The 26,146-nt window shown below is 54.1% G+C and overlaps 1 protein-coding gene across 2 annotated transcripts in view; it reads left to right on the top strand.

The window, feature by feature from the left end:
* The window catches only part of RAB11FIP4 (RAB11 family interacting protein 4), a 120,892-nt gene that overhangs the window by 83,005 nt on the left and 11,741 nt on the right, over positions 1–26,146 (top strand). For both annotated transcript variants that reach the window (XM_059906485.1, XM_059906486.1), the window contains 6 exons: positions 20,472–20,701; positions 22,354–22,548; positions 23,069–23,203; positions 23,469–23,504; positions 24,658–24,757; positions 25,046–25,149. In XM_059906485.1, the coding sequence (XP_059762468.1) occupies positions 20,472–20,701; positions 22,354–22,548; positions 23,069–23,203; positions 23,469–23,504; positions 24,658–24,757; positions 25,046–25,149 (800 nt within the window). The remainder of the gene's footprint in view (positions 1–20,471; positions 20,702–22,353; positions 22,549–23,068; positions 23,204–23,468; positions 23,505–24,657; positions 24,758–25,045; positions 25,150–26,146) is intronic.

Genomic DNA, 26,146 nt, shown 5'->3' with positions numbered 1-26,146 from the left:
CCACTCCCGGAATGAGAGTGATGATAGTAGCCACCTCACAGGGTGATGATGCAGGTATAATGAGCTGCCGTGACCTAGAATACCCAGAGCGGGTCCTGACGCTTGCTTGGCTGGGGCCTGGTGGACGGTTAGGTAGCTAGAAGCAGGATAGTGTGGTCCCTGCGAGCCTGGGCTCCGGAGTCGGGCTGTCTGGGTTCAGGTCCTGGTTCTGCCAGTTGCTGTGTGTGGAATCTTAGGCAAATCATTTAACCTCTCTCTGCCTCCGTTTCCTTGTCTGTGAAAAGAGAATGATGCTATATTACCTCTCTCATAAGGTTGTTACGTGGATCAAATATGTAAAGGTATGAAAAGCACTTAAGACAATGCTTGGCTTACAAGCGAGCTGTTATTTTTAGTTCCTTCAGGCTTCTGCTGGTTTGATTCTTGTGACTGATAACCTTAGCTCCTAACAGAACTTCTTGCAGGGAAGATGTCAGCCCCAAAACGGGAAGGTGGCAGGGGAAAAACTGGGCTACCAGAGGACAGGAGGAGCAAGATTCCACTCCCTCAGCGGCTGTGCTTTTGAATAAACCACCTTGGCCTTTGCAGATGTGGACTCTGGGGCTGGGTGAAGTGACTGGCGCCTGCCCGAGAGGCAGTCTGTGAATGAGATGCAAAGCACGTTCCCAGGTGACGGACATCTCCCCGGGCTTGGTGTGGAACTGTGCCTGGTCCTTCCTCCCAGGGGCCGCCTGCTCTGCCGGCCGTGGCCCCTCTACCCAGGAGAGTGGGTCTGCACCTCTGCCCACTGCCCTTCGCCTCCAGCCGGGACCTGCCTCTCTCTCCACCTGTGCTCAGCTGGAAAAGCCAGCTTGGAGCAGGGCTGCCCGTCTGCCGCTGCCAACACAGTCCCTGCCTTGTTGAAGCACTGTGGCTCTGGCTGGCTGCAGGCCCCAGGAGATCTGGAGAGGGGCCAGGTATACAAAGGTGTGGGCTCTGCAGCCACCCGGCCACGTCAAGTGACTGCCCTTGGTAGTTTTCCAAGGAGCAAACCTGCCTGTCTGTCTAGCTTGGCTGCTCAGAGGTCTCCAGCTCCGCTGAGGCGAGGCTGGCCAGGCTGGCTGGTCAGGTGGGTGGTGGTGAGGACAGCCTCTGGCTGACAGCGTTGAGTAACCTTGAATTGATGGCCTCCTGGCGAAATGAGGGTTCTTGTTGACAAGGCAGGTCTGGCCAGCACATTGTTGTGTGATTATCTGCAAGAGTTATTAGCAGAGGAGGAGCTCACAGCAGCAGGTGTGTATGTGTGTGTGTGTGTGTGTGCGCACGTGTGCGTGCGCGCGGACGTGCATGCACGGAGTTGTCATTACCCTTCGGTGTACGCACGCGCACACACAGAGGAACTGGCTGAATCCCCGTTCCCCACCAATAGTCACACTGTATTTTATAGATTCTAAGACAGAACTTTTCCCTCACATTTTAACATCTCAAATTGCTATGTGTCATACGTTTGCTGGTATGTTATAATTTAATTGACAGTGCCGTTTCTTGGTATACTCGAAATAACAGTGCATCTTAAAATCAAAGACATCTTGGATTTAATGAAACACAGAAACTAGGTAACCACTAGAGAATTTACATAATTTGCCCAGTTTCTTTGAGGAAGGAAGTAGAGCCACCTTGTAGTGGTGGGAGGATTTAAAAAGCAACAGTCTGATGTGGTTCAAGGGAATGAGCTTGGATACTGGGCAGACCTGGGCTCAGTTTCCAGCTCTGCAGCTCAGAAGCTGTGTGACCTTGGGAAAGTAGAGCAACCTCTCTGAGCCTTGGGTTGTTCCTCTACCAGATGCGGGTCATGGCTCCACAGTCATCAGGATTGTGTGTGAGGCACCTTTCCCTGTTTCTCTCTTGCTGGGTACTGTCTGAGGTCATACTGCTCCCTTCCACCTGGGTTGAAAGGGAAAATGAAGGCAGGGAGTGGGTCCCTGGCCTTTCCAAGGTAGCAGAGGGAAACTGGCCTTCATATCTTGGCTTCCTGACTCAGTTTACGATCCTTAAACATCATCTTTTCCTTCCTTCCCTCCTCTTCCCACTTTGTCTGAGTTTTCATTTTCACATGTTTCCCTTTAGCAATTTTCTTTCAAATCTCTCTCCTCTCCCTTTCTATAAAATCTTCCCACGTGTAGCCTCTTTGAAGCTCCCTGTGGTGGGAAAGGGGAGGGGGCTCTGCCCCGTGGCCAGGGTGGCACAAGCCCCAGGAGCCTCAGCTGACAGTAGTCCGTGGTCTAGTGTGCTGTGGTCCCTGCAACCTTCAGCTCAAGTCCAAGTTCTGGTGCCACCAGCCCAGCTAATTCCTGTGCCCTTGGCCTGCAGGGCTCAGCCTGAGAGGCTGCTCCAATGCTAAGTGTTGGACCCTGCCATCTCCAAGTGTGTTTAGCATTCCTGTACCTTCCTTGCTTTATTGAAATCAGACCTTGTTCAAACCCTAGTCCAGCTAGCTCTGTGACCTTTTCAAATTGGTTAACCTCTCTGAGCCCCAGTTTTTGCATCTGAACGATGACTGACGCACAAAAACACCCAGCACATGCTAGGTGCCTAAGAGATGCATTCTTTCCTGGTCTTTCTCAAATGTTGAAGACCACCCTGTGTTTCTTTAGCTGGATGCCAAGGGCTCAGGGAGTGCCAGCTGACAGTGTCGCTCCAAGTAAATGCCCTGAGACAGATGGAAGAGTTCAGGGCAGGGAATAGCGCGGGTGAAGGCATGGGGGCCTGCCTCAATAAGCGGGATGTGGTGGGTGGGCTGGCTCGGCTGCAGGGGGAGGGAATGGGGTGAGCAGTCAGTGCCTTGGCACCTGTGGGGGGTGAGATTGACAAGGGGGGCTGCTCCCTAAGGGAGGAGCAGGGCTGGGGGAGCCGCAGGCCGAGGGCTCAGTGAGAGACGGTGGCTGGAGGGAGACCTTCAGAGTGGGCAGTGGTCTTAAAGCTTATTTTTGTCAGAGGTCTCCTCTGCCTCTCAAGATGCTGATGAAAGCCAGTAGCCCTACGTCCTTAGTTTTGTGTATAGTGTCAGGGGTTGGTAGCCCAATTTTTTTTTTTTTAAATAAGTTTATTTTATTTATTTATTTATTTTTGGCTCCACTGGGGCCTCGTTGCTGCGCGCGGGCTTTCTCTAGTTGTGTTGAGCAGGGCTGCTCTTTGTTCCGGTGCGCGGGCTTCTCACTGCGGTGGCTTCTCTTGTTGTGGAGCACGGGCTCTAGGTGCGCAGGCTTCAGTAGTTGCGGCACGTGGGCTCAGTAGTTGTGGCTCATGGGCTCTAGAGCGCAGGCTCAATAGTTGTGGTGCGCAGGCTTAGTTGCTCCGCGGCATGTGGGATCTTCCCGGACCAGGGCTCAAACCCGTGTCCCCTGCATTGGCAGGCAGATTCTTAACCACTGAGCCACCAGAGAAGCCTTCGCAGCCCTCTTTTGATGAGGTGGTGTTGGGTCTCTGGCATAAAGGTGGACCTCTGTCCTTCGGGTGTACCAAGGGGTGTAATGAATTAAACCAGCCCTAAGAGAAACAGAGCTGCAGGTGGGGCAGATCTTTGCTTTCAAAGAGCCTATAATACCTGGTGCAGTGGCCCCTGTGGGACCCCCAGGAGGCAAGGCTACCACACAGCTCCTGGCTGGGGACAGGGGGAGCCAGTGGGTAGCTGTGCCAAGGCTGGGATGGAAAAGCTTCCCCCTCCTCTCCTTAAAATGGTACATGAGGGGCGGGGGAGGTGAGGATGAGGACCCAGCCTGGCATGTGCCTCCTTACCCGGTTCCCCAGGGAGAGTCACGGGCAGAGACAGGGCTCACCAGAGGGAAGGTGCCCAGAGATGGCTGGAGGGCTCTAGAAGCTCAGTTCTGGGCCTGGGGGTGAGGGGCGTAGGTGGAGGGTGGAGAGAGGGCGTTGGCCTCCCAGATACAGTGACTTTCTAACTGGGGCTTGTTTAGGGACAGGCATGTGTGACCCAGGGAGGAATTGTGTTTCAGGCATAAGGGACATCACGTGCCAGGGCTTGGGGGCTGGGGGGTAAAGCTGGACAGGAGCTTGGGGTATGAAGGGAGTGGGGAGCGGCAGTGTCATGTCCTGAGGCTGAGACTGCCGCGGGGCCTGTGTGTGCTGGCCTGAGGAGTCAGGACCTGGTTCTGTGGCCAGTGGGGTTCCCCCAGGCTCTTTGAAGGCGTCTTGAGGGACTTCAGTACTCTAGGACTCCCTGGGGGCCTCCCCGCTCTGAGCCCCAAGCTATGGCTGCTGGCGGGACCTAGTGCTCTCCCCCCATCCCTATTGCGGGGGGCGCCTGGGAAGGGACCTGAGCCGGCTCAGCCTGCCCTGGCCAGCTGTGCGCTGGTGGCCCCAGTGCAGGGCTGCACCCCTGGAACCGGCAGCTTGGATAGCTGGACCTGGCAAAGGCTGCAGAACAAAAAGGGACCTCTCAACTGAGCCTGCTGGGAGCACTGCCGAGGACTCTGGGCTGATGGAAGGTGCTGGAAGGTTACAAAAACAGAGAGCCTGGCAGGGGGGCTCTGTGGGGTGAGCAGGAGGAGAGTCGCCGTGTCATTGGCCTGCCTGATCTCAACCTGTCCACTCCAGGAGGACGGGTCAGAAGGAGCCTTGGCCGTCAGCTGTGGGTAAACCCTGGCACCTGCTTGGCCTTTCAAGGCCCGAGGCTTTCTGTGGCAGAGAGAGGCTGGGGTGGGCACCCAGCCTAGCTCTGGACTGTCAGCTCTGCCCAGGTGCGCCCCCCCCGGGAGGTTTTGTCACATCGTTTGAGGGTGCCCTGCTGAAGGAGTGCAGCTGGGTCCACCTGGTGGGCTCTCGGGGGCGGAGGACTGGCCCCTGCCATCCCTTCCCCAGCCTTCACTTTAAACTCCTCTTATCAGGATGGTAACACAGGGAACCCCCAAGACAAGCCCCACAGACTCTTGGCTGTGTGAGTAATTAAGCCCTCACTTCAGACGGCCACATCTTTCAAAGCTATAATTTGTAGCCCAAAATAGTTGCCTGTTCAGAGAGCCAGGAGAGCCCTTGATGGGCCCCCCTTTCAATGTGCAGCCTGTGGATTCGCTTTTGACGTTTGAGTTGCTCTCCACCTGGCCCGTGGTTTCCTCAGGAAGAGCCGTAGATATGACGGCTGGTGGGAACTGGGGCTTCCCGGCAGGTACTTGGGGAATCTTTTTTTGAGAATTTAGAGGGGGCAATGGAAGTTAAGGTTCCTGATTCAGGTTCCCATGGCTCCACCTTTCTGTGTGATGACAAATGGGCGTGGAGAGAAAAATCACAGCATCACTTCAGGGCAGGGTGGATTAAATTCTCTGGACACCGGGTCCTCATCTGTAGGGAGGAGACAGTATTTACTTGCAGGATTTTTAGGGGAGGAAAATGAGACCCGCCTCAGTAAAGCATGTAGCAGACGCCGGCCACATGGTGGGCGCTCCCTTGGGTTACCTTCCTTTCCTTGCTTCCTCTCAGGTGTGGCTCCACCTGGCCTTTTGTAGACAGATCTTGCGTGTGGATTCGGGGAGGTGGATGGGGGGTACTCGGCCAACAGGAAACACCTCCCTTGACCTGCAGCCTCTCCAGGCTGACATGCCTGGAATTCTTGGGACTGGCTGCTGGGTTTGGTTTCCAGATGTGGAAGCAATTTAAGTTCTGTTTTCATAATCCCCAACAGTTTGCCTCCAAAGTCCATGTTCTCTTTTGAAAATCAAGACCTTTGGCTCTGCCTACTTCAGGGGCAGTGGGGGAGACTAGCTGGCCTGTTGGAACCCTTTGTGTTCAGGAGGTAGATTCACCAGGGCACTCAGATCTGGGACCCTGGGCTTTGTTGGGACAGTTAGACCCCATCAAGGGCTTGATGCCCGTGGGAGCAAAAGCCGACCCTGGGACCTCCTCCCCTGTGGGTTTTCCTTGGAGGTGGGTCACTTAGCCAAATTCAGCTGCAGTGTCTGCCTGGCCTCTTGGTCACCATCACTGACCCTAGACAGCCAGCCTTGGGGCGGGGGAGGGGACTCTGCTTCTGGCAGTGTCAGGGGGAGGCTGGCATCACAGCCGAGGAGGGTGCCCACATGTCCCAGGAGTGGTAGAACGCCCTCCTTCCTAAACTGACCACAACAGAGGGAAGAAGTCTGCCCTAGATTCCAAGTAGCCAGAAATACTGCCTGGCATGGAGAAACTGGTAATATCTTGCTCAATTACTAGGCACTGCTGGCCACAGAGGTGACCTGGCCCAGGGTTAGAGGCTCTGTGGTTCCAGGGCTAACTGCTGATCTCTTGTCAACCAGACACTATTTAGGCAAAATAACTTTTATATTTGTACTATAACTACACTGTGTACAGTTCTGGGCAAACAAAAATTGCCTTTGCAATTTTAAGTGCCCGTGATTGAACTGCACACACGCTTCTCTACAACGAGACTATAATACCTATGCTATTGAGAGAACGCAAGAAATGGAAATAATTTACTTAGATCCGTGTATAAAGTGCTTATGAAACATTGTCCTGATAATCGTAGATCCACCAGGCTTCAGTGTCAGCAAAATACAGTCTCTTTAGAAGCAGCGATATCTCAAAATGATCATGGAAGGGAAGCCAACGATTCCTTTGACCAAAAAAAAAATCCCAAGTTTCTTGACAAGGTTCTGGAGATTCAGTAGTTAGTTCTCTATGGAGGTTGAATTGAATTGAGCTTGAAGGAATTTGCTCTTATTATCCAGGTGGGAAGGTGGGTGGAAAACACAGACCTAGTTGAGGGGTCTCCACACAGCCTTCCTAGAGGAGGAGGAAAGAGTATTGTTAGTTTGCTAGGGCTACCCTAACAGTACTCCCTGGTCATGTGTGTGTCTGTATGTGCGTGTCTGTGTCTGTCCACGTCCTAATTTCCTAGTAAGGACGCTGGTCATACTGGATTAGGGCCACCCTTATAACCTCATTTTAATTTAATTACCTCTTTGAAGACCCTGTCTCCAAACACAGTTATGTTCTAAGAGACTGCTGGTTGCGGGGGGAGGGGGACACAATTCTGCCCATAACAGAAAGGTTCTCCGGAATCATCCTCCAAGGGGGGAGGAGGAGGAGGAGGAGGGTGAGCGGAGCCTGGCCCCCAGGGAGAGCCCGAGAGGAGGGGAGGTAGCTCTGCCTTCAGGCAAAAGCCCGCCATTGATGAGGGGCCCTTCACATTCTTACAGCTTGAGCCGCCCCTGCCTCTTGATCTATTCATTTGTAATCTAGACTGCTCAAACTTCAGCTCTTATTCTCAAGGGTTGGTTTTACCCGAGGAGGTTGTGCTGGTCCTCAGAGCTCCCTCTTTCCGCTGACTCTGCCTTTAGGATAGCATTTTTAAAGGATGGCTGCCCCCTTTCATAGTTCTTTTATTATTTTTTTTTAATTTAATTTAATTTATTTATTTATTCATGGCTGTGTTGGGTCTTCGTTTCTGTGCGAGGGCTTTCTCTAGTTGTGGCAAGCGGGGGCCACTCTTCATCGCGGTGCGCGGGCCTCTCACTATCGCGGCCTCTCTTGCTGCGGAGCACGGGCTCCAGATGCGCAGGCTCAGTAGTTGTGGCTCACGGGCCTAGTTGCTCCGCGGCATGTGGGATCCTCCCAGACCAGGGCTCGAACCCGTGTGCCCTGCATTGGCAGGCAGATTCTCAACCACTGCGCCACCAGGGAAGCCCCATAGTTCTTTTATTTTTAAAAACTTTTTAAAAGTCTATTCAGATCCTTCATGCATTTTATTTATTTTATTTTATTAATTAATTAATTTGGCTGCGCCACGCAGCATGCGGGATCCTAGTTCCCCGACCAGGGATCGAACCCGCACCGCCCTCCCGCCCCCCAATGGAAGCGCGGAGTCTTAACCACTGGACCACCAGGGATGTCCCCCCATATTCCTTTTAAATGGAGCTAAGTTTATGAGAGATTTTACACTTTTCCTTAACCAGTTCAGCAAGCTTGGGGCAACTATCTTTCACGCTCTATGTATGTAAGGTTTACTTCTGACGTATTGAAAAAAATGAGAGCTGTAAGAACTGATTATGGGAGGCCACTGCGGGTGGGGCTGGCCACCATTCTCGGCCACCAACCTGCAGGACTCCCATAGGTTTTGCCGTAAGCAGTGCCCTGCAGTGGCTCACAGCACCTGCTCCCCAGCCCTCGTGGCTCCAGAGCCCACCATACAGCCCCTGCAGTAGCCGTGCCTCCATCACCACACAAGGGAACCCCACAGTGTTTCACGGGGAGCCCAGACCAGCCCCTGCAACCAGGACAGACCATCAGGGAGCTGGTCGTGGAGGAAGACTGCACCGTTAAGGGTTCTCGTGCCCGGGTGCTCCCCGGTGCTGCTACCATATTTGCTTTATCTCTGTGTGGGAGTTTTTCTTCTGAGCCATTTGAAATAAAATTCGGCAAGATGTTATTAAAACTAAGGGCATTTCTCCTTCATAACTAGATACCGTTAACACACCTAGCAAGATCGAGCATCATTCCCTAATATCACCCAGTATCTACTCCATACTCCAGTTTCCCTACTTGTCCCCAGAAGATCTTTTACAGCTAGGTGGTGGTTTGCTTGGTTGCTTGCTTGCTTGTTTGAACCGGGATCTAATCAAAGATAACATTCAGTTTTTATATCTCTTGGTTAATTGAAAACAGTAGTTCTCCCAGTGTGGCCCTGGGACCAATAGCATCAGTATAACCTGACAACTTGTTAGAAATGCACTTAAATAAAAAAAAACCTATTTCAACCTATTGAGATGCACATTTTCAGACCTCACCCCAAACCTACTGAATCAGAAACTGATTCAGTCTGAGTTTTAACAATCCACCGCACACTCCAAATGACTCTAAAGTTTGAGAACCACTTGTCTAGAAAAATCCCCCTCCCTCTTCTTCTTTTTTTTTTAACATCTTTATTGGAGTAAATTGCTTTACAATGGTGTGTTAGTTTCTGCTTTATAACAAACTGAATCAGTTATACATATACATAGGTCCCCATATCTCTTCCCTCTTGTGTCTCCCACCCTCCCTATCCCACCCCTCTAGGTGGTCACAAAGCACCAAGCTGATCTCCCTGTGCTATGCGGCTGCTTCCCACTAGCTATCTATTTTACGTTTGGTAGTGTATATATGTCCATGCCACTCTCTCACTTTGTCCTAGCTTACCCTTCCCCATCCCCGTATCCTCAAGTCCATTCTCTAGTAGGTCTGTGTCGAATAAAGTCTTGCCCCTAGGTTCTTCATGACCATTTTTTTTTTTTTTGGATTCCATATACATGTGTTAGCATACGGTATTTGTTTTTCTCTTTCTGACTTACTTCACTCTGTACGACAGACTCTAGGTCCATCCACCTCACTACAAATAACTCAAATTCGTTTCTTTTTATGGCTGAGTAATACTCCATTGTATATATGTGCCACATCTTCTTTATCTATTTATCTGTTGATGGACACTTAGGTTGCTTCCATGTCCTGGCTATTGTAAATAGAGCTGCAATGAACATTTTGGTACATGACTCTTTTTGAATTATGGTTTCTCAGGGTATATGCCCAGTAGTGGGATTGCTGGGTCGTATGGTAGTTCTATTTTTAGTTTTTTAAGGACCCTCCATACTGTTCTCCATAGTGGCTGTATCAATTTACATTCCCACCAACAGTGCAAGAGGGTTCCCTTTTCTCCACACCTCTCCAGCATTTATTGTTTGTAGATTTTTTGATGATGGCCATTCTGACCGATGTGAGGTGATACCTCATTGTAGTTTTGATTTGCATTTCTCTAATGATTAATGATGTTGAACATTCTTTCATGTGTTTGTTGGCAATCTGTATATCTTCTTTGGAGAAATGTCTGTTTAGGTCTTCTGCCCATTGTTGGATTGGGTTGTTTGTTTTTTTGATATTGAGCTGCATGAGCTGTTTGTAAATTTTGGAGATTAATCCTTTGTCAGTTGCTTCATTTGCAAATATTTTCTCCCATTCTGAGGGTTGTCTTTTCGTCTTGTTTGTGGTTTCCTTTGTTGTGCAAAAGCTTTTAAGTTTCATTAGGTCCCATTTGTTTATTCTTGTTTTTATTTCCATTTTTCTAAGAGGTGGGTCAAAAAGGATCTTGCTGTGATTTATGTCATAGAGTGTTCTGCCTATGTTTTCCTCTAAGAGTTTGATAGTGTCTGGCCTTACATTTAGGTCTTTAATCCATTTTGAGTTTATTTTTGTGTATGGTGTTAGGGAGTGTTCTAATTTCATTCTTTTCATATAGCTGTCCAGTTTTCCCAGCACCACTTATAGAAGAGGCTGTCTTTTCTCCACTGTATATTCTTGCCTTCTTTATCAAAGATAAGGTGACCATATGTGCGTGGGTTTATCTCTGGGCTTTCTATCCTGTTCCATTGATCTATATTTCTGTTTTTGTGCCAGTACCATACTGTCTGGATTACTGTAGCTTTGTAATATAGTCTGAAGTCAGGGACCCTCCCTCTTCTTTATGACTTTCTCTTTTGGAAAAGACCAGGCCAGTTGTCTTAGAACGTGCCACATTCTTTCTGTCTGATTGTTTCCCCGTGGTGATGTGTAACTTGTTCCTCTGTCCCCTGCTTTCCCGTTTAATAGAGGTTAGGTTTTAAGGCTTGATTAGAATTAAATGTTTTGTAAAGACTATATGATAGGTGATGCTGTGTCCTTCATAATGGAGCACATCAGGAGGCCAGTGTGTGATTGGTCCTAATTAGCGTTGCCAGGTTTGATCACTGCATTAAAATGACAGTAGCCTGTTTTCTCCATGGTAGTGGTACTGGGGGTGGGGTCAGGGGGTTAGGGGGTTGCAGTAATCTGTAGGGTGATTCTTTGGTATTGTGCAAGTATCCAAATGCTCATCAACCTTTGATCTGATGGTTTTATTCTACAGCTGTTGGGTGTAATGTTATATTTGTGTCCTGTCAAGCTTGTGTTCACATCTTCTGTCTCCCTTCTAATTATCTTGTTGGTGTGCCTTATCATTTACTGAGAGAGATGAGTTAAGTTTTGCTCTGTACATTTTGAAACCACTTTATTAGATGCATAAACGCTTAGGAGTGTTACATCTTGTTAAATTGATTTTTATCGTTTTTTTAATGTCTCTCTATCTCTTATCTGATATTAACATAACCTCTCCAACTTTTAGTTGGTGTTTGCATGGTGTATCTTTTTTCATTCGTTTACTTCCCACCTATGTGTGTCCTTATGCTTAAATTGTGTCTCTTGTAAATGGCATGTAGTTTTTTAAATCTAGTCTGACAATATTTCTCTTTTAATAGGATGGTTTATTCAGTTTTCATTTAATGAATTACTGATATGGTTGAACTCTTTATTATGCGTCTTTTTGTTTGTTCCAGTCTGATCTTTGATTCTCTTTTCCTCACTTTTCCTGAATCCTTTTGGATGACTTAAGTATTCTCCTCTTCCATTTTCTTCTGCATTAGATTTTTAGCAACACATTTTTATTTTTATTTTTTAACTGATACCTTTTGACGTGCTCAAATGTGTTATTGGAACAGAAGTGGGGACAGAGGGCTCAGAGTGTCTCCTGGGCGGGACTATGGCCCCGGTGTGAGCGGCATTTCCAGTGGGGTCCAGGGTCTGACCCGTTGCCTAATGGGCTTGGAAAGCAGATCTTGTTGGCCCTTCCCACACCCCTGGGACTCGAGTGCCCCTTATGCCCGCAGATTGTCCCTCCGTGGACGCACAGAGCCAAAACGCCAGCTGATTCATTCTCAGTGAGCATTGCACTCTGGCAATGAGCTCGGGCAGCCCTCCCCTCATTGTCAGCAGGCTCCTGGGAAGCTCGTCCTGATCCGAAGGGTGGTGGGTGAACTTGGATCCTGGGGAGCTGGTTAGAAGGTCTGAACGGACATGGAGTGGTCTCCAGCTCTGGTGCCAGTTCAGCGAGACCCCACAGCCTTTAGGGCAGACTGGACATTTGGGTCAGCCGGACAAAAGACCCCTGGCCGGTGCCTGGGTGGTCGCTGCCAGGATCTGCCTCAGAATCTCACCCCAACCCTTAAGACTTCCAGCCCCTCTGTTCTGCTGCCCTGCAGGAGATTCGCCCACCTCTGGCCTTAGTTTGGCTGCCAGGGGGCCAATCCAGCATCCCTCGTTTCTACAGTTTTTCTGGGAGCTACATCATGCCCTCCTTTCCCTTGCACTCCTGGGGCGCTACCTTATCAGCAGCGAGTGTGCTGCGGGGAGGGTGTGGAGATCAGGCAGAGAGACAGTTGAGGAGTTGCAGTTAAAACACTGAAAAAAAGGCAGTGCGGGCTTCCACGCCCCTTCCCACACCCCTTCCGTAGTGGTGGTGGTGGTGGTGTGTACAACAGCAGACCAACTCATCTGACCACCTTGGCTTTATGTAAATGGGAGTTCGTGAGAAACACGAGCATGACTTTCTCTTCCGTTCGTTACCAGCTTGAGGCTCCACAGCTGGTGGAGGCCAGATCCTGGACTGAACCAAGTCTGCCCGAGAGCCTCAGTCTCCCCATCTGCAAAACGGGCTGGTTTAGTACCTCCCTCCAGGGGGTGATGGGAGAATCAAACCTTCTTAGTATTTCCCACTTGAGACTAATAATAAGCTCCTGAGGAAGCCCTGTTGTCACTATTGTCCCCCTCCTGGGATCTGCGGGTCTACTTTATGATGAAAGTAGTGTAGCTGCTGGGGCGTCTACACTGAGATCCGCTCTTGGGTGGGAACCCAGTCAAGGGTGGTCTTCAGCTGCCGGTGGTGCCCTCCCTGAAGTAAGGGTTCAGGAGGTGGATCCTGGAGCCCCTGGCTGGGAGGAGGCAGCCTGAAAGATGCTTTGGGTGCCCACCCCTGGGAGGGAGTTAACTAGAGGGGATTCTGCTCTAGCCTTGGGGGTGGCAATCTGTCTGTTTGCCTGACTTTGGCCTCCGCATCAGAGTGGGAAGCTTGGGCTGCAGAGCTTTGATCTCACAGTGTGAGGTGAGTCCCCAGGGCTGGCTGAGACGGGTGATAACCTCTAATAGTTTGATAACCTGGTGCTCCCAGGTTTGCCCTTGGCCCTGTTGTGGGCAAGCTGAGGCCTTGTATCTGAGTCAAGGTTGCTTTTGTTCAGAAGGCAAGGCTGAGGCACCAGCCCCTCTATGTGGACCCCTAAATCCCTCTTATTCCCACCCTCACCCCTTGACTGGCACCCGGGCAACCCCCTGCTGAAAAGTCTCCTATGAGCCATTGATGAGCACCGGCCGCCTGCAGAGCGAGGCCTGGCTTCAGGACAGGAGCTGGCAGCCACAGACAGGAGCTGGGGACAGCCTGCATTGCTGCTAATCTCTACCGCCGCCACCTTTGCTTGATGAGAGCTGCTGAGCCACAGTGGTGTGTAGTGGATCCTGGCCCAGATAACCCCATCCCCTCCCTGTGCACCTGGGGCATTGGCACCAACAAGTTAGCTCCTTAACCTGAATCGTCTGCTACCTGTGGGAAAGACGCAGCGAGACCCTGACCAGGCCTGTCACTGTTCCTGGGCTGTTGGCTGGCTGGGAGGGTGGATGAGGGCTTTGATGCCCCACACCCCCAGTCGCCTCAAGCCTGCTCAGCCTCGCCGGGCGGCAGGCTGGCCTCTCCCCGGCGCTGGGCTTAGTTTGTGTCCACCCCTCCCCCCATACCTTCCCTGCAGTGGGGTTCCACGTGTGCCGCCTGGTGCCTGGCAGCACGGGAAGTGGGATGTGCCCGCCTGAGCTATTTTTACCCAACCCTGTCCCCATGGAGCTGTTCTTTGGCTCCGCATTACTGCCTGGGGCGCAGAGCCATTGCCGGGGCAGGGGGTGGATAGCCAGAGCCTGGGAGCCTCGCGGACTCCCTTGCCCAGGCAGCATCTCGTCCTAACACTTAATAAAGGGTATAATTAATGCACAGAGAGACCTTCCCAGACAGTGGGCAGAAGACAGCCCTGGTGGGGAGAAAAGAGGCACCTGGCCTGTTTGGGGGGCCGGCTTTGCACCATGGGGTGTCTGGCTTCCAGAAGCTGCACCCAGCCTACCTTCACACCGTGTGCCACCGGGGTCAGAGGGGGATAGGATCCCGGGGGCTGGAGAGAGACCACTAGGCCAGCATGCACCCCTGGCTGTCTTTTTCTCAATACAATGAAGGTAATAATAGCTCAGGTTTGAGCACTTTCTGCTTAGAATATGTACCAACTCATTGAATCCTAGTAGTTAACCCCATTCCATAGATGGGGAAACTGAGGCACTGAAGTTCAGTAAACCTAAGCGCAGAGCTGGTAGCGCAGTGCAGGTGGACTGACCAGGATTTGAACCGCTCGGTCCACCTGCAGAGCTTGCTTCTAACGCCACTCTGCCCCCCCGCTCTTTGCCGTGTTTCCAAGCATCCATGAGGTGTGAGGCATTATTATTCTCCAGGGCAGTCTCGCCAGGTAGGTATTTCCATCCCTGTTTTCAGATGAGGCTCAGAAATCCAACAGCTGGGTCACAGCCAGCCAGCGACCACGCGGGGATCAGCGCCCGGGCCTCGGGCCTCCCGCGCCGGGCTCTTGCCGGCTGACCCTCAGCGGCGCGGCTTGGGCCCAGTTGCTGATCACCTGCCCTGTGCTCCCTGTGATGCCCACCGTGGGGTTCAGACGTGGAAATCCTCACGGTCACCCCTTTAGGGCCTTCCCTCTCCCCGGGAGTGTGGAAACGGGGTCACCTGGAGTCAGCTGCCAGGAAAATGGGCCAGGTGGGGGAGGGGGAGGACCAAAGGAAGCGGTCGAGTCTGGGCCCTGCCGCACCCCCTCCGAGGGTGTGGCCGGTGGGGTGTTGTTGGCCCCTCTGAGGCCTGGAAGGGCCCCACGGGTACTGATGCTTGGCCTTCTCACCAGCCATTGAATTCAGCTCGTGCCGACTTGCTACAGAGGAAGACGTGACTTTGGGGCCTGCTGGCGGGTGAAGGCTGCTCCTGAGACTGGAGAAGGAGGCCCCACGGGCAGACTTTGTGCCTCCAGGTTCCCACTTCCAGCCCGGGCCGGCAGCATCCAGCCCCAGCCAGAGACGGGGGTAGGGGGCTGGAGAACGCTGGTGCTGCAGACCTGCCCTGCCGGAACGTCTGGCTGGGGCGTGTTTGCCCAGCCTTGGGCCTCAGAACTCTCCAGAAACCCTCTTGAGGATGACCTGCCTCCTGGCCTCCTGTCTGTCCAGGATCTCACCGGTTGACTAGCCAGGGACCCATGGGCTGCAGGGGCAGCTCGGCTTCTGCAACACGCAGCCCCTAAGGAGGCCGGATCAGGATTGAATGCTTCCACGGCTGCCAGCTCTTTGGTGCCTGTGAAAATTGTCAAGTGTGGTCCTTAGAGTAGCCTCTGAGGTAGAGGTGACTGTCCCCATTCTGTAGGTAAGGAGTCAGGCAGGAGCTCAGAGGTCACTTGCCCAAGGTCACACTGCTTGTGAGTGGCCGGGCCAGCCAGGACTAAAAACCCAGTCTGCCAGGCTCCAGAGCCGCACCCTCACCCAGCCCTGCTCACAGGGGTGTCCTGGGGCCCCTCCAGGTGACCTGGAGTGCGCTGGACATATGCCAGCCACACCCGTGTGGCCCTGGGGGTCAGGGGGCTCCATGTGCAGGAGTGGCTCTGGGTCCTGAGGAACAGAGCCCTGGGGACATGGGTCACCCACAGATGTTGCCTGGAGCTACCTGCTGAGGACACTGTCCCTTCCCTAAAGGCCCCCCCCAAAAAAATCAGACACCCCCTTTCTGTGAAATCCCATTACCCACTCCCCCGATCCTGCCACGCCTCCAGAGCAGGCCTAGGATCCGGGACCACCAGGCGTCCTCTGACGCCCGAGGAGCTCGCTGATGCGGAGGGAGGTCTGGATGTGGACCAGGTGGCCTGGGGCGGGCGGGCAGCTCTCGGGGTTCTCGGCCTAGAAGTGCCCACGAGCAGGAGGTGCCCCGTGGAGCGATGTCCTTCTCCCCCCACCTTCCCCCAGCTCCATCCCGGGGCTGCCGCAGCCCAGTTTCCTGCTGTCCGGATCGGCCTGGGGTTTGTCTGGGAGCTCTGGAATCTTGGAGCAACAGGAGAATCTGCCTCACCACGCCCAGGCAGATTACTCTTTAGCTCTGGCACATTCCCCAGAGTTCTTCCTCTTCACGGAAGCACGTGTGACACGGGGGCTCCATGGGGGCCCCGACCAGCCCAGGGCCCTGACTGGAGGGTAACTGGGCCTCAGGAAGCCCCTGCTGTCAGGTGCAGCATCTTCCCAGGCCTTCTGGAAACGCTGTGAGGACGGTACTTTTATTATGGATGAGTTCTTCCTCTTCCTCTGTAACTTTATCTAAAAAATATAAAAGAAACTGGCTCCGAAGGGTTTCTGATGTGACTTTGGTTCTCCCAGCCGGGGAATGATGGCTCCAGGTGGGGTGAGAGGTTGCCTTCCAGCACCTTCCAGCACCTTCCAGCAGCCATCCCTGCTTGCCTCCCTTCCTGAGCCGTCTGGGATCAGAGCAGGCTGTCCCCCAACCTCAGCAGCGCTGCCTCCCCACCCCACCCAGTGCTACACTCAGCCCTTCCCTGGAGGGCCGGGGAGAGTGGAAGCTGGGCTGGGACCCAGGCCCCCAGGAAGGAGCACGGGTGACAGGGCCACTTTTGTCCAGGAAAAAAGCCAAACTGGTACCATCCCAGACTAACCAAGGTATACAGTTAGTTACTTTTCTTTATATTATTTAAATTGGGGGGAAAACTACAGATCTTAGTGGGATGTAACCCCGTTGTATCGATAAGTGGAAAATGCATTTAATACACCTAACCTACCAAACATCATAACTTAGCCTAGAAAACCTTAAACAAAATTACCCAGCACAAAGCCTATTTTTAAATTAAGTGTTGAATAGCTCATGTAATTGATTGAACGCTGTACCAAAAGTGAAAAACAATGGTTGTAAGCGTATCAGTGGTTCACCCTCGTGATCGGGTGGCTGACGGAGAGCTGGGGCCGCCCGGCATCAGGAGAGCGTCGGACCGCACATCGCTAGCCCGGGAAAAGAGCAAAATTCCAACTTTGAAGTACAGTTTCTACCGAACGCCTATCACTTTCATTCCATTGTAAAGTCAAAATCGTAGGTCGAGCCATCGTTAAGTTGGAGGACCGTCTGCACTAGAAATGGATTTGAAGTTATCGTTAAAATTTCCACTTGCCTTGGGCAACCAGTTGTGGCTTGAATGAAGAGGTGTTGACGTAGGGAGAGCAGCCGTTTTTTAAGAGAAAAGGCCGGCGTGTCGAGAGCGTGTGTGCACACGTGTGTAGCGGGGGGGGGGGGTGTCGGGGTGGGTGAGGGGCTGGGACTTGGCGTGTCGGGAGCCTGGCTTCAGGTCTCGGGTTCCTCTGTAGCCGGGAAGTTCCAGACAGTCCCCTCCCTCTCCGAGTCTCATCTTCCCTGAGTGTCAGATGGAGAAGATGAATCCTTCACCCTGCCCTGTACACTCCCCGGAGCTCTCCCAGGGCTGTTGTGAGAGCCGAACGGTGTGTGTGGGAGACAGACAGGATGCTTTGTCAAGTGTGAAGGGCCGGGCAGGTGTGGACTCTGCTTAGTCAGAGGATAAAAATATGCCCAGGAGAGGGCTTCCCTGGTGGTGCTGTGGTTGAGAATCCGCCTGCTAATGCAGGGCACATGGGTTCGAGCCCTGGTCTGGGAAGATCCCACATGCCGTGGAGCAACTGAGCCCGTGAGCCACAATTGCTGAGCCGGCGCGTCTGGAGCCTGTGCTCCGCAACGGGAGAGGCCACGATAGTGAGAGGCCCGCGCACCGCGATGAAGAGTGGCCCCCCGCTTGCCACAACTAGAGAAAGCCCTCGCACGGAAACGAAGACCCAACACAGCCATAAATAAATAAATAAAATAAATAAATAAATAGATAGATAGATAGATAGATAGATAGAGAAACCTTAAAAAAAACCATACAAATATTAAAAAAAAAAATATATGCCCAGGAGGTGTTGGTCTAGTTGGGAGGGAGGGACCCCTGTGGGGTGTCTGACCCCTCCTGCTGCCCCTGCTGTGGCTGAGACAGGCCACTCGAAACCACTCTTTCCACCCTGGGCAGGGCCTTGGGCCAGGTGTCAGGAGTTCTGGGTGTGTCGCTGTGGGACCTCAGGTGAGGGGGTTGGTCCCCACCTGTGTACCATGAGTTGGGTGTTGGGACAGAGCGCCTGGCAGAAACGCGGCGTCCGTATCTCAGTGTCCAGTGAGGCAGACGTGAGTTGGCCAGAAGCCAAGCCAGGTGCTTAATCATGGGTGTTGGGCTCCACTTGGCCCCCTGCCTGCCTTCTGGGGGCAGGGTGGGCGGCAGCCTCTTGCGGACCCCTGCGGACGCGGTTCCAGGGGGAAAGCATGGGCGTTGGTGACTCACGGTCCAGTCCCGGCCCTGCCACTGACTCCCACGTGGCCCCAAGCAAGTCACTTCACCTCCCTACACAGAGGGGGAAGGAGACCCACCTCTCAGGGCTGCGAAGACGAGAAGAAACACCCACTTGCAAAGTGACCAAGCCCTCTTGTGGGCCACAGAGCAGGGACTCCCAGCCAGTGCTGCCTTCCCCCTGCCGTGTGTCTGGGAGGGTGAAAAGCTGCAGGTGGGGGAACAGAGCACACGCCTTGCTTCTCCACGAGCCCCAGCTCTCCATGGAGGGCCTCTCTCCGGGTGACCACACACCAGCCCGGACATTCCCTGCTGGAGGCAGGAAGGGGGCGGCATGTGGAAGTTGCAGCATTAGGCGGAGTGACTGGCCTTCATAATCAGTAATGTGTTCCTGTGATGTGTGTCTCCTCATGGTCACCATGGGGTTTGAAAATCCATGAAGCGTGGGTTGCGTCAGTGATAAATGGAACCAAGCGAGCGGTGCCCAGAGGCAGGTGGGACCCTCTGCCTACTGGCCAGTGGACTTCTGGCAGGTGACTCTCTGAGCCTTGACTTCCTCGTTAGTAAAATAGGAATGGGAATCCCTGTCCTGAAGGGTCATGAAGCCCAAATGGGGTAATATATTAACTCTTGGCTCCGTCTCCGGAACTCGGTGGTGGTTCTGTAAATGTTGGTTTCCCTTTCTTTCTACTGGGACAGCTTCGGGCTTGCAGACAAGAGCTTGCTTAGGACACAAGATTTGATAAGGTTGGGAGCTGTGTGGGATTGATTAGTGACGTGTAGGTGCAAAGGGCCGTGTGAACACTAGGGGGGAGTTTAATTACACAGCCCCTCGGCCTCCGCAGTCAGAGGCTCCTGGCTGCCTGATGCCAGCTTTATTGGTCCATCTGGTGCTCAGCCCGAGTCATGGCACAGGCAGGAGCCAAGCTCATTAATCGCCATCTATTCTTAGCCCTGGCGTGTGTCTTGGTGGGGACAGACCCCCTGGAGAGCTGTGCACTCACCAGCGGACAGCTGCACACGCCTGGGCGGCACAGCCAAGCTGCTCGCTGACCACCTTCCTTGGATGTCCCTGATCCTGTTCTTGTCTGAGATGCCCCGAGGCTTTTCACAGCCCTTGTTACTGTTACTCTTCTTGTGGTCCTGGGGCTGGAGGATGCACCTTTAACGGAGGCCCGGCCAGCCCTAGCTAAGGAGCACGCTGAAGAACCTGGGGAATAGTTGACATCTCCTGTGGGAGCAGGTGGAGGCCATCACCTCCAAGGTCCCTACCTCCTCAGGGGCAAAGCAGCCCCGAGAAATGGTTTGTAGAGATCTGCCTCTCGGACTAGGTAAACTCTGAATAAAGCCAGAGCTCTTCTCCTGTAAGATGGTTTTAGCAAAAGGTTTGGGCAAATCTTTATGGTGCGCTGACATTGCCGGGCAGGGTGCTAGGCACCGAGGACCAGTCCAAAGCTCAGACTTGAAAGACCTAGATTCTTGCTCCCCAGCTTGGCTGTGACAGGGTGGGGGCAGATCTGTGGCCTAGACTTACCCACTGAGGTCCTGCTGTGACACAGCAATCCCTCTGTAAGATTCCATCGCCATTCTCAACTTACAGAGGCCAGAACTGAGGTTCAGAGGTGCTATTTGATATGCCCAGAATCGTGGGGGGGCAGACCCCATGCTGGGCAGTCCCTGTACCGTGCCGCATCAGACTCTGCTAGGTCAGAGTCATTGTCACTGGGGCTGTGCCTTTTTAATCACTAAGAAGCCTTCTCTGGGTCACTTGGCCTCCTGTGCAGACTTTGTGTTGGGGACCCTGCCAAGCAGCCCAGGGGCCCTGGATGATGCAGCTGGCCTGGCTGTGGCCCTTCTCCATGGGTGGCTGTCCCGGAGGTTTCCACCCCTCACTGGCCTTGCGTGAGAGGTCCCCGAGGTGAATCATCTGCCAGGGCCTCACACCCGAGGTTTCAGTGTCTGGGCTTCCCGGCACCGCGGTCCCCGCTGTCCCCACCATCCCCGGCCCTGCGTCCTTGCGGTCTGAGGAGCAGTGCTGAGCCTCGGGGAGCCAGGCTCACTCACGCTGCCCCCCTCTGTCTTCCCCAGGGCAGCGAGGTGCCAGACCCCACTTTTGCTGATGGCGAGCTCCTCCCCAGGGAGTCCGGCTTCTTTCCTGTGGATGAGGACGAGGCCATGACGCTGGCCCCGCCCGAGGGCCCCCAGGAGTCGGACATGGACGGCCCCACGGAGAGCACCCGGAGCCTGGAGGGGCCGGTCGGGATTCCCGCCGAGGACAAGGATGCAGGGCTCGGGGGCCTGTTCCTTCCAGAGGACAAGTGAGTTAAAACTGCCTAGAGCTCCACGTGTCGGGGGAGAAGGTGATGGTCACGGCTGGAGATTTGGAGAGGGAGGAGAGGGCTTCCGGTATCAATCTTACCATAACGAAATGGTCGATTTTTAATCATGTTCGACCTTCAAGAAAAAGGCAGGTGCATATGTTTCAACCTAGTATATTTCCTCAGTGCCAGGGTTCGCAAACCCAAGTGGCTCTGGGAATCACACTGTCGAGGAGGGGTCCTTTGGAGCTGCTCATCCGTGTTGCTTCCCGGGGGCGGTCCATCCGCTGCACTGGTGACCAGCCAGCCCAAGGACAGCTGGTCATATGGCTAATCACCTGCCACCTGATCATTCGGGGTGTTTTCTGGGGCCAGTCACCAGGAGGCAGCCAGCAGCAGGGGTGCCGAGAGATTTGGTAAAATTTACAGGAGAAAGAAGTGAGGAATGTGACTAATTCAACCCGAGGTGCTCAGGAGCCCAAGGATACATAAATAAAGTAAATAAATAAAATAAGGTGGAGATACCCAGAGACCTAATCTTCAGCGCCCTATCATTAACGCTGTGATTCTTAGATGGAAACCAGGGTTCCTCAGGGGCACAGTTTGAAAATCACTGTCCCATTCTTTGAGTGCACAGGCTTATCAGTAGGTTGGAGAGATCCTAGTTTACGAGTTCAGGATACACAGAAACTGCTGCACAACGACTCAAGGGAAGATATGTTTTGGCAGGTGATGAGTTAGTTGTACTTCTTTGTTCTTAGGTTGTAGACAGGGTTCAGCCAGCCACTGACTCTGTCCCAGGCCACACTGGGTCACCCGTGAGAGGCCTGGGGTCTCTGACCTGTGTTCTGTGGCATTAGGCTTCTTTGGACTAGAAATCCGCTCTATGAACTAGGAGAAGCATCCTGCCTACTGGCTCATTGTTGTTTATTTTTAAACCTCATTCATTGTTGGAGCATAAGCACTTACACAGAACTTGAAAAAGGGAGGAAAAGTGAGAATGAAGGGCAAATAACTTACTTTACTCATGGTCCCACCACCCAAACCCAAGCCCTCTTGCCTTTTAAATATTTTTATTTCCTGCTTTACCTTCTTCTGTGTAGACCCTTTACATGCTTAGACTTATTATGTCTAAAATTTTATATCTAACTTTTGGTTTAATTTTTAGTTTTAATTTTTAAAACTTCAAAAAAATTTTTTTTAAGTTTAGTTTTTAGTTTTAATTTTTAGAACGTTTTTCAATCAAAAAATACTTTCACTTTTAATTTTTCCACATTACGCCAATATTTTTTACAAACCTATCCACAATGATTTGAGAGTCCATAATTTATGTGACCATTTCATTTACTGATATATAGTATAATTTAATAGCTAATTCAGTGTAGCTGTCCGTAATCCATTGAGTTGTAAGCAATGTTTGGCTGCTCTAGGGCAGCATCGGTTTGAACATCTCTCGTGCAGAAACCTTTTCTGTGGTGAGGTGTTTCCCTTAGGATGAGGTCCCTAAAGTGTGCTTACCAGGTCGAGAAGTACAGGCTTCATCAGGCTCCTGGTATCTTGGCGCCCATGGACCTCCTGGAAGGTGTGGCCAGTTTCGGCCCTGCAGGCTGTGGTGGCGCCCCGTTCACAGCCGACCCTTGTCTTACACTCAGGTCCCTGGGCCGCACTCCGTCCATGACCACGTCGGACCTCTCCACACACTCCACCGCCTCACTCATCAGCAACGAGGAGCAGTTTGAAGACTACGGGGAGGCGGATGACGTGGACTGTGCCCCCAGCAGCCCCTGCCCCGACGACGAGACCAGGACCAACGTCTACTCGGACCTGGGGTCGTCGGTGTCCTCCAGGTGGCCCCTTGGTCTGGAGTGGCATTTGGGGTCCAGGAAAAGTGGCAGAACCAGTCCAGCCTCTTCCTAGCGGGGGTTCAGCTGGCGGAGTCATGAGCTAACTGGGCTCTGCTCCTGTAGTGGGGGGTGGGGTGGGCGGGGGGTGCTGCCTTTGCACCCTGATTGGGGGTCTGGAATTTCTCCTTCCTTCTGTCTTGGGAAAGAAACACAACCAACCTGGAAGGCCGAAGGCTCCAAGTGGCCTATTGATACCTTCCCGCGCAGCTGAGTCATTACTCTGACGTTAGCTCTCAGTTGCCTTCTCTGTGAAATGGGTACAACTCATTGACTTCCTCTCTTTGAGAGCGCTGGAGGAGGGAGATCTATTGCTGTACTTCCACTCCCCACCCGCCCCCACCCCCAAACACACACACAAGGCTCACAGGTTTTGGAGAATCTAATAGTAAGCTTGGCAGGACGGGGCAGGGCACCAGACTGGACAGCAGTTCAGAAGGTGATTTCTTTCCCTCTCACGACCCAGCGCGGGGCAGACGCCTAGGAAGATGCGGCACGCGTACAACAGCGAATTGCTGGATGTTTACTGCTCTCAGTGCTGCAAGAAAATCAACCTGCTCAATGATTTGGAAGCCCGACTGAAAAACTTGAAGGCCAACAGGTGAGGCCCCGGGGCCCAGCGTAGGGGCGGGTGGGGTGGGGACCAGAGGGAGAAGCAGCGGGGAAGGTGGCCCCGCTCTGTCCTGGCAGGTGATCGGGGGCTGCTTCTCAGGGCCAAGCTGATTAGTGAGGGCAGGAAAAAGCCTCGCCCGCGCTTTGATCTCTTGCAGCCGGGGCAGAGGAAGGAGTGGGCTAAAGGCCTCTCTGTTCAACCGTCCTTTCCTCTCTCTCCCCCTCTCTCCCCCCACCCCACTCTCTGTCTCTAGCCCCAACCGGAAGATCTCTAGCACAGCCTTTGGACGGTAAGGCCTCCCTCAGGGTAGTGCGGGTTGAACGCTGTCCCCTTTCACTGTGCTCCTGCTGCCAGGGTGGCCGACTCCGTGCCAGCAGCCCAGACCCAGCCAGTGCCCTGCGTGCCGCTGGACGTGCAGAGGGGGACGAGGCGTCCCAGGCAGTGCAGGCCGAGGAAGCTCCGCTTGCGAGAAAGCGGGGCCGGCCTCCTCGCCAACCCCATCCCTCGTCCCTTCTGTCCCTCTGGCAGCGGGCGGCCTCTCCAAGCCCTCCGTTGCCCCCGCCTCAGGCAGGCACACCAGGGGTGCCCTGAGAGACACAGCCGCCCTCACGGCTGCCGGTACCTTTCCCTGGGCTCCGGAGCTGGCAGCTCTACCAGCAGAGGCCCTGGGCTTCCCGCTGGCAGAGATGGGGCGTGAGTGTCCCCCCTGGAGCTGGTCCCTCTGGTCCAGGTTAAATCCTGCACAGCTGACCTCCTGGGCCTGCCAGGGTCCCGCTCCCGCTCTCCTGCTCACTCGCCCCAGTTCCACACCCGGGGCTCTGGGAGCTGCCAGCAAGTGTCCGGGAGCTGGGGTGGGACAGTCTCTTGGCTGAGACCCTGGCTGCTGGCTGGGAGGGGGACGCGGCTGGGTTCTGCCTCAGGCAAGAGTTACCTGGACAGCAGGGCCCGTTTCCAGTCCCAGCCACCGACCCACCGTCCTGCAAAGCCTGGGTGGGTCTCCCTCCCACTGCCCACCACCTGGGTCCCCAGAGATGTAGCAGGAACGGCTTGGTAGAGGGCTGGGTGGTCTCAGGGGGCCCAGGCCCTCTGCCGGGGCTGTGGTACCAGGCTGCCTGCACGGGGCGGTTTTCCAGGTGGAAGGGGCCGGGGTGGGGGGCTCCTCCACCAGCTCTGGTCTGTGGCAGCTGCCCGCTGGAACACCAGTGTGCACAGCGTACTGACGCAGCGGGAAAGGGCTCTGATGGATCGGCTCAGGAGCCCCGTCTGCCGTCCTCAGAGCAGAGTGATCTCTTGAGTTCAGAAGTCAGGCCACTCTGCTCCCCTGGCTGGGTGAGGGCACCCTCCCTGGGGTCCCGGGTGCTCCCCCAGCCCATAGCCTGAGTCTGGACCCCAGTCTCCCCAGGGCCCCTGCAGCCAGACACGCCTCCCCCCACCGTGTGCAGGCAGCTCATGCACAGCAGCAACTTCAGCAGCAGCAACGGCAGCACCGAGGACCTGTTCCGGGACAGCATCGACTCCTGTGATAACGGCATCACTGAGAAGGTGGGCCTGGGCGGGCGGGCGGCGGGGCTGTGACATGGGCGTGCCCCCCTGGCTGTGGGGGGAGGGGCTCCTGGCGGCTGCCTGGGGACTTGGGAGACCCTGTCCCTGCCCAGGAGTCGGGCGTAGGTGGCCCCGATCACATGGGCACATCCACCCCCAGCCCCACCCAGCACGACTCTTCACTCACAGTCACGCGGGGGTCCTAGCCGTCAGTCCCACCATTGTTAGGTTCTCAGTCCTGTGGACTTAAAAGGTTTCCTCCACCCCACCCCTGCCCCCCTACGGTAGGTGAGTTTTCTGGAAAAAAAGGTGACAGAGCTGGAGAATGACAGCCTGACCAACGGGGACCTGAAGAGCAAGCTGAAGCAGGAAAACACACAGCTGGTGCACAGGTCAGGCCCGGCCTTGGCTGAGACGTGGGCATGGAGGGTGGTCCGTGTTACTGAGCCCCCAGGAGAAGCTGGGCGGAGTGAGGTGGGGTGGCTAACCTGCAGGTCCTTCTAGCTCTGAGGGTCTGTGATACGTCAGCCCGTGGCTGTGGGCCCTGCCCACGCTGGGTGCCCAGGAGGACAGGTCTCTGGGGACAGGGAGACAGGCAGAGCTTGACCTCGGCCCCCCAGGTCTGCAGCCCCAGCTCGGGTGAAAGGGAGGAGTTGGGATCCATTTCCTGTCTCTCTCTGTCCCACAACGATGAGAGCCTGACATCCCTTCTGGGGGACAAGCTCTGCAGAGGGAGAGGCTGGTACGAGTTGGGGGCTCACACCTGCCACCGGTGGGAAGGGTCCAGGCATTGCTGCGCCCTCCGCCCAACAGAGGCCCACTGCACGTGACTCAGTGCGGTGGTGCGTGTATGGTGTAGTCCTCACAGGATGGCATAAAACTTGGTAAACTGATGCCCGTCCAGGGTCTGGTCCTCAACCTTGTAGGGCCCAAAGATGAGTCCTCTTGTACACCCCAGAAGTTCAGCTCCATGGAGGGACTGTTGCCAGTGAAAGGTGCCCCAGACTGATATACCAACTAGGCCGCCAGTAGTGGGGTTACGATGTCCACAGTGGGGCCTGGCCTTACCCGGCTCTGGCAGGCTCACCACCAGCCAGGATGTGCCTATCTTTGCGGTCAAGGTGCCCAGTGAGCTGAGCTATTGATCAGAGGGGGACCAGCGGGAAGGAAGGGAGCAAAAAGAGTCGGTGAGGCCTGAGGGCTGTTTGACCCAGTGTGGCGAGGCCAGCCCTCTCCATGCCCGCCCTGGGAGAGCCCCTTCAACTGCCAGGACTGCCCCCTCCCGGCTCCGGTGGCGGGTGTGGCTGGCACGCCTCTCCTTAGATGCCGTGGGGTCCCTCGTTCATCTGTCAGCAAAGCTGCCAGCCCACAGTCGGGGTGTCAGGGTCT

The sequence above is a fragment of the Balaenoptera ricei genome, chromosome 20 (genome assembly GCF_028023285.1).
Source record: "Balaenoptera ricei isolate mBalRic1 chromosome 20, mBalRic1.hap2, whole genome shotgun sequence".
In the NCBI taxonomy this organism is placed as follows: domain Eukaryota; kingdom Metazoa; phylum Chordata; class Mammalia; order Artiodactyla; family Balaenopteridae; genus Balaenoptera; species Balaenoptera ricei.
Note: the sequence above shows the minus strand (reverse complement) of the source record. Positions and strands in the feature narration are given on the sequence as shown.